This window comes from Panicum virgatum, chromosome 9N, assembly GCF_016808335.1.
Source record: "Panicum virgatum strain AP13 chromosome 9N, P.virgatum_v5, whole genome shotgun sequence".
NCBI lineage: Eukaryota > Viridiplantae > Streptophyta > Magnoliopsida > Poales > Poaceae > Panicum > Panicum virgatum.
Genome location: NC_053153.1, coordinates 18,192,110 through 18,200,408, shown reverse-complemented (window position 1 = coordinate 18,200,408; position 8,299 = coordinate 18,192,110). Strand labels below are relative to the sequence as shown.

At 41.0% G+C, this 8,299-nt stretch overlaps 2 protein-coding genes across 2 annotated transcripts; both read left to right on the top strand.

Annotated features, from left to right (window-relative positions):
• The first annotated feature begins 2,109 nt into the window (after positions 1-2,109).
• Positions 2,110-3,057, top strand: LOC120688800. The gene is made up of 2 exons (XM_039971173.1): positions 2,110-2,421; positions 2,554-3,057. Exons 1-2 carry the CDS (start codon positions 2,110-2,112, stop codon positions 3,055-3,057), a joined length of 816 nt encoding a protein of 271 aa, XP_039827107.1.
• Positions 3,058-3,160: 103 nt separating this feature from the next.
• LOC120691828 (protein FAR1-RELATED SEQUENCE 5-like) lies at positions 3,161-5,762 on the top strand. Its single transcript, XM_039975024.1, has 6 exons — positions 3,161-3,330; positions 3,451-3,660; positions 4,053-4,510; positions 4,613-4,892; positions 4,983-5,208; positions 5,333-5,762. Exons 1-6 carry the CDS (start codon positions 3,186-3,188, stop codon positions 5,373-5,375), a joined length of 1,362 nt encoding a protein of 453 aa, XP_039830958.1. The 5' UTR covers positions 3,161-3,185; the 3' UTR covers positions 5,376-5,762.
• The last annotated feature ends 2,537 nt before the right edge of the window (positions 5,763-8,299 follow it).

Genomic DNA, 8,299 nt, shown 5'->3' with positions numbered 1-8,299 from the left:
GGGGTTAAAAAAACTGATAGATGGGTCTCACCTCGTGCTACTTGATATAAATAAGATATAGAGGATGAATAGTTGTAGAAAAATTGAAAATAGAAGATAGGATCTTGATGATTATGATAAAATATTTTTTAGAGAATAAATTTAGAGTATGATAAGCGAAGTAGCCTCGGTGAAGTACACACTATGGTGATGCGACATGTACGGAAGCGTGTATTTTTATTGTACCATTATTGTCAGCCCTAGTGATAGATGGTAATTATTGCTATCGTCAAACATTTAACGTATGGTGGGCATGCTTGCGTTCGTTTTTTCCAGATAGATCCAACAGAAAATACAAGATATATTTTATTGCACAATTGTATACATATTCTTGGTTCTAACTTCAACCGTTTGCCTGTTCAGATGTCAATGTCCTACGGATATTGATGAATCTGATAATATTTTCTTGAAAGAGTCCAATTTTATCTATGTTATTACTGGATTGAGACATATTTGGGTTCCTGCACACATGCGCAGGATATCAATGCTCTACTGTACTGTGCACCCAGGTCAGAGCGCGTTCTAAAGACAATCTTAGTGGAAGTGTCATCGACACAGTTATCAAGACCATAAACTAGATAAGTGAGATGGAGGAGTGTTATGGTGATGACACTCTCCATCCTCTCTTTTCATAAAAAATATGTCACGTCAGTAAATTTAATGCTCATGACGCTACTATGATACTCCCATTGAGAATGACCTAATTTTTCGATTTAAAACTGAATTTTATGAGATAACTAGCATATCAATCCATGCTCCTGCACGGACTAATTAGAATTATTTTAAAAATAAATCATACAACTAATAACTTTAATTATCTATCTCACGCACTTCCATCTATTAAATATTCTAACATATGCTATAAAATATATATTTGTCAAAATATAGTTGCAATAAACTTCATTTCGCACCACACCTACATATGTGTTTGATATATATATATATATATATATATATATATATATATATATATATATATATATATATATATATATATATATATATATATATATATATATATATATATATATATATATATACATACACGACAGCGCTATTCTACACCCTATGTGTAGAATGGGATTCTACACCCAACGACCCAATACACTACCATCTGTTCCGGCCCGACCCACCCGTCAACCCAATTAGACCTCGCGAGCGCGAGCTGCGAGACGCGCGGAGCGCGGCGAGCGGCGAGCGCGAGTCGCGGCCTCATGGCGCGTTAGCTTCTACGGCGGAGCGAGCGCGAGCCGCGAGACGCGCGGAGCGCGGCGAGCGGCGAGCGCGAGAAGTGCCGAGGCGAGCGGCGAGGTGGGAGCAGCAAGCAGCGCGGCGAGCGGGGGGATCGTGAGGGGTACCCGTGTAGCTTCTGTGCGCGGAGCGAGCGGCGGCGGCCCGGTGGTCCAGAGAGTAGGCGCGGTGCCTGCCGCGCGGAAAGCACAGGCGGCGGCGGCGGCGCGGCGAGCAGCAGGCGGCGCGGGGGAGGCTAGGTCTGCTGGGATTGGTGGAGTGAGATCGGTAATTGAGCTCTCTTATCAACCATAATCTCTCTGCGCTAGTAATTTGTTGACATTTTGGTCGATTCGTGGAGGATTTTTGGTGGATTGCAAGTTTCTGAAAACCTTACGTTGAGATCTGGAAAATTACTGAAGACCGTGAAATCTTCTATTTGTGCCTTGCACATTGTTCAGTATTTGGCCTATTACTGAATTTATTTAGTGTACTCAGTATTTGATCCGCCTAATATTTTTATCCATTGGGTAGCATTTCGGGATTCAGTGATTTTGGTCTATTTTACACATTATTCACTGCTCAGCACTACGCATGTTCAGTATTCAGTGCCTAGTATTACATCCTTGTGTTTTCAGTATTCAGTGCCTAGTATTTGAAAAACCAGATGTTCAGTATTTCAAATTTGTAGGATGTTCAGTATTCAGTGCCTAATATTACATCCTTGTGTTTTGCATTTGTAGGATGTTCCGAAGTAGTATTGTGTTCAGTAGTAATGTAGTGATGAAATGTAGTGATGTGTCATTGTTTTTTCTTTTACTTTGTAGCAGTGTTACGGATATGGAGGGTGATGATATTTCAATGAATCGCTCGAGCCCAGCAATCAGCCTTGCTAGTAGGCGTGTGATGGCATCTCAAGTATCTGTGCCTCCATCGGGGACAGCTCCGCATCCTTCCCCGGATTCAGTCCCTGAGGGGGGTGCTGCAAATGGCAATTTGTTGAGGACACCATTGGTGATGAATGCCCAACCATTGAGATGTAGCCCTCCCTGGCTAAGACATGATATGAGGTATCCAGCTGTTATGACGCCACCGCCGTGTGCTGCGCCTTCAGAGATGATTACACCTGACGTCAACCAAACTTACACACATGTGAGTGTTTTGTAAAAAAAGAAGTGTAAATTCCCTGCTGCATTTATTTGGTGTCTTTGAAAAAGAATGCTCATATTACTGAATTACTGGACGTGTTTCTGTTGGTAATTTGTTGACATATTCTCATGGCAGGGCGAGGATTTGGATCCTGAAGTTGTTCCAAATTTTGAGATGAGCTTTGAGTCTTTTGAAGATGCATTTTTGTTCTACAAAAAGTATGCTGGGCGTGTTGGCTTTCCAATAAAGAAGAACAGGAAAAGGGGGACAACTGGAAAGGATTTCTGTTGCTCGTTGGAAGGGAAGCATAACACAAAGGTTCAGGATGGCGACCGTAAGACGTCAAAGACTTCAAAACGTGATGGCTGCAAGGCAATGGTGTGCGCAAGAGAGGCGCGAGGTGGAGGGCGTGTCTTTTTTACACGCATTGTTTTCGAACATAACCACAAGCTGAATCCAACACCAAGCATGACGAAGCGTATGAGGGCGCACAAGGTTGAAGATCTGTCTGTCATGAACCTGGTTGACACAATGCATGCTAGTCAAGTCCCTTACCCCAACGTTATGCGTGTCCTACGTAGTGTTGCGGGTGGGGTTGAGAATCTACATTTGACTGAGAGAGACATTCAGAATAGGTGACTTTCCTGTGGCTATCCTTTTCTTTGGCATGTTACATACTGTAGAAAAATATTTTGACACTAAATAAATGATGATGTTGTACACAACCCAATCTTCGTAGGAGAGCTGCGCATGTTCGGGAAGAACGGATGGATGATATACCGAAGCTCCTGGCCTTCTTTAGAGAGTGCAAAGCAAATAATCCACAATTCTTTTATGAGTTCCAACTTGATGATAAGAACGTCGTCAAGAATGTCTTTTGGAGCCACGCCAGTCAACAGGGTGACTATGCAGGTACTGAAATTACTGATCAAGTTTTACTGGGATACTCAGTTTGGGGGCTGGGCAAAAAAAAAAAACTACACACGTACTGGATTACTGACTTTGGGGGATTTTTTTGCCGTGTGTATGCAGACTACTCTAGCGTGGTGACATTTGACACGACGTACCGCACCAATCAATATAGCGTGCCTTTAGCAATGTTTGTTGGATTCAACAACAAGTTGCAAAATGTTGTTTTTGGTCAGGCATTGTTGAGGGACGAAAGAGCAGATACCTTTGAGTGGTTGTTCAAGCAATTTAGAGCTTGTATGGGGGGCAAGGATCCTATTGTTATCTTCACAGGTATGTATGCTATGACTTGTGCCTCGTAAGTAATCATTACTGAATTTAACATGATTGTTGGCTTATTGCTTGCTTGAGTTTTGCTCAGATTACTAAAAAAATAAATAAGGATTACTGAATGGATTATTGCTTTATTTTGAAATCCACCAATATTGCGTAAATGGATTTGCTTTGATTACTTCAGAGGATAAAAAAAAGATTACTGGGATACTCGAAAAAATATTACTGAAGTGTAACATTTACTGAATTTGTTTGTAGAATGACTGCTATGAAATTTAAATTACCGAATTACTGTAGTGTATCGTTTACTGAATTTGTTCGTAGAATTACTGCTATGAAATTTGAATTACCGAATTACTGATACAAATGCTAATGTTGATTGTTTGACGCAGATCAAGATTCTTCAATTGAGAAGGCAATAAATTTGGTATTTGAAAAGACGTACCACAGATATTGCCGCTGGCATGTCACGAACAAGTTTCGGAATGAGCTGAATCAGCTTAATACCCAACATCCCGGACTGTCTGAAACCTTAACTTCTGTTATCAATCATCCACTCAGACCGATTGAATTTGAGCAAGCCTGGGCTGCAATGCTTGACAAATATGAAGTTCATGAGTCCAAAGTGCTGATGAAGTTGTACGACGAAAGGAACATGTGGGTGGGTGCTTATTTCAAAGAGATATTCTGCGGGACGATGACTTCGACACAAAGAAGTGAGAGTGTCAATTCTACCGTCAAGCATGGTTATTGTGACAATTCAACGGCAATACATGAGTTTGCGAAGTCATTCTTGGAACTTTTGGCGCATAATAAGGAGAAAGAGGCAGAAGAGGAGTTCAATTCGCAGGTGAAAACCTAAGTCCAAAGAAATTTAGAAAAAAAAGGGATAGAAAAAAAATGTGAACTTCCAGTAATTTGTGCGTTAACAAAATGATTTTTGCTGTTGCAGGCCCCGGTTATTGCCTCGACATTTTATGGCTACGACAATCAGCTTAGCAGAGTGTACACCAGAGCTGTGTACAAGGTGTTCGTGAGTAGACTCAAATCAAGCACTGCTTTCCGTGTGCGTCCAGACCCGGACAAGGCTGGTTACTACCTGGTGAAGCACACAAGGCCCCCAACTGATTTCCCTTGGTTATGTCATGAATTTTGGGTGAAAGCTGTAGTGAATGAGGAAATTCCTGAGGAATCAGAATTTAATTGCGAGTGCATGAGAATTGAGCACACGGGTATGTTCATTGCAGAAAAATGTTCCTTCTGTTTTCTGGTTCGTTGCAGAAAAATGTTTATCCGCTTTACTGAATTACTGAAGTTGAAGGTATGTTTTGCCCGCATCTTTTGTGTGTGCTTACAAACCTGCAAGTGGCACATATCCCATCCCGGTATATCCCCAAAAGATATACAAGGAATGCCAGGGAAGCTACCCCCTTTGATAGACACGATAAAGTATATGTTGGACCGAGTGGAGACACTAAAGCAAGCCGCATGCTGGAGCTATTACCTGATTGGTGTGCACTGCAACAGAAGTCTGTCATGTCCAGTGAGGTTAGAATTTTTTTTTGATGTTTGGTGCTGTATTACTGAATTACTAAGTATGCTGTTGACACTCTCTTATATTAATGGGCTGATGATCTCATATATATATTACTGGATTACTGGCAGGGGGTAGCCAAGTGCAAAGAATTGCTTCGCCAGGCACTTCAAGTTGTTGACCAGATACCTCATGATTTGGGTCCACCAAATGCTGCATTAGGGGTGGCACATGATTTGGATCCACCAGCTGCTGCATCAGGGGTGCCGGTTGGGCAGAATCATGTTGTATCAGCATCGGCCCCCCCAATCTCTAGCACAAAAGGGAGCCGTACAAAGGGGGTGGAGGGTGTTGATCTCCCGGCCCCACACTTCAAAAGACCGCAAGGAAAAAACCGTAAGCGTTGCTGTAAGAGATGCAATAAGAGCGGACACAATATTACTACATGTGGGAGAGAAGCCCCACCTCCCAAAAGGCCTAGGGGCAGGCCCGTGGGGAGTGGAACAAGAAAGAGGAAGGGTAGCTATGAGAGCGATGACACACAAGATGACCTTGCTTCTGAAATGGAAGATGACGAGAACAAGTAGATTTTTTGAAATGAAACAAATGTATTACTAGATTGCTAAAAGTATTTATTACTGCTTCTTCGAATTACTGAATCCAATACATGTAGTTAGTGGTGACCTATTTTTGGATATAGCACAATAGAAGATGGTAAAGATGATTAGAGCAAAAGTAGATATCTTTGTTTTTAGATGTCAAAAGCCTATTGTACTGGATTGCGTGAATGTTTATAACTGGATTTCTGAATTGTGTTTTGAAATTTCGGATCTCCTTAATGCAGACATGTAAGCAAAAAAAAAGAAAAAAATACTGAATCTTCTGATTACTGAATCCAGATATGTACGCGAAAAAAAACTATGCATTTGCTCCGCATTACAACTTAAAACTACTGATTACTGAATCCTGCCACGTCTAAAAAGAAAAAAAATACTGAACTGAACATCCGCATGTACAAAAATGCACGGTACTGGAAAAATAACTGGTTACTGAATCTCCTGATTCCTGAATCCATATATGTACACGAAAAAAAAGTTGAATCTTGTGGTTAATGAAAACATGAGATTACTAGAGTACTGATTACTGAATGCAGACTTCAGTAAAAAAAAGGAAAAACATGCTGAAACTACTGATTACTGAACCTCCGCATGTACAAGGTGGACAGTTCTGAAAATTACTGGTTATCTGTGGGGGAGCATATACACATAGTTAGTCTGGTTATCTCATGCAAACTCTAAAAAAATGAAAAAAGTCTACAGAAAACTCAAAGCATCCATTCTCTTCACTTGGAACTGTCTCCCTTGTGAACTTGGGTGTTATGTGAATGAGGCAACAAGTCCTACTGTGGCTTCTCAATATGATGCGAATGCCATGGCACTAGTTCTTCAATCACATCAGGTAGAGGGGTTATGTCGTTGCACTTGTGGAACACAATATAGTAGAGGAGTTGGGCCCTGTATTGTGCTCCAAGTAGCTGCATTTCAACAACGCGTATAAAATCAGTTGAGCGAAAACAGCCAAAAAAAAGGGGGGATGGCATGGAGAGAAAAACTGTGTGAAAGAACGACTATCTCACCGGATCTATGTTGATATTCAACTTCCGATTCTCACCATCATAATGTTCTAGGAAAAGCATGGTAAAGAATCCACAATCATTGCTAACCACAACCTTCGGGACCGGAACGTATGGCAAACCCCAATGGCTGAAATCTATGAACCTGCCACCGGTAAAGCTCTGAAAAATATCATTAAGCCTCTTGCGTATCCGATGAGCTATGCCTCCATGGATCTACTTTTGTTGTTGGTCAGTCCACGGGGATGGGTCCAGAATATCAATTTGTCCATGTACCAAGTTCACACAGTATATCGACCAGTGCATTTTCTGTAGAACAGGTAGGAAAACCTGGGGGGGGGATAGTAGAAAAAAGAGTCAAAAATGAATTGTTAAAAAATGAAAACAAATGTATCGGTTACTGAATTACTGAAAACAAACGTAACTGAAAAAATGCATTGCTTACAAGTTTAGCATGCAGTATTTCTTCCGGGTCGAAAAAACCCTCCAAATATGAAAGTGCGACTTCAGGTGAGTACGGGGACCCTGTGCAATACTGTTCATACAGTACCATATCCAGTTTTTTTTTGTTTAGTCAGTAAAAGTTGTTAAAAAAATGATATAACAGCATGTTGCTGAATTACTAAAAATGGCATGTTGCTGAATTACTGAAATGAGCATGATAGTATAAGGAGCCAGGCAAGATACTGAATTACTGGGTTACTGAATTATCAAGTATACTTGATAACAGAATTACTGGGTTACTAAAAAAATACATGTGCATTACAGGTTGCTGGGATAAATTACAAATTGCTAGGGGGATGGGGCTTTGCTGAAATTTGAGACTAGTACTTTATTACTGCAGACATACCGTAAGTGAGGGTGGTAGGATGATCCTATATCCAGCAGAATTGGGGTTTAGTTCTTTCTCGTCTAGCATCAAGCACATCCCGAAGAACTGGATGAATGAGTATTTACATGGCATATTGTCCGCGAAAGAATCGCAAACGTTTGATCTATCCTCGAGATAGGTATCAATTATGTGGACGTGGTACTCTTCTTTTGCTTTCAGAAACCTGCGCCTGCATCATATACAAAACAATAAAAAAATGTCAAAAAAGAAAAAGGGCAAGAAAAAAAGGAAATATCCCAGGATTATTAGTGGAGAGTCTTACGTGCGCAACTCTTTGCTCGGAGGTGATGCCAAGATTATGTCCCGAAGTTTCATTGCTTTTTCGACATTAGGTGGCTGGCGATATAAAATTGGTGCTTTGAAAGGGGACACGAACTTGCTGCTTCTAGTTGTAACCTTGTTAGTCAGTTGGAATGTGACCAATTCACATCCTAACTCGGCAGGGGGCCGATACTCCTCTGGTATGTCCATCTTTTTTTTCGGATACCGCCTCTTATAGGTGTGCACTGGGGTTGAATCATAGATTGTTTCTTTTGACATGTCACCCTACAAAAAAAAGAAATGAAAAAAAAGACCTCAT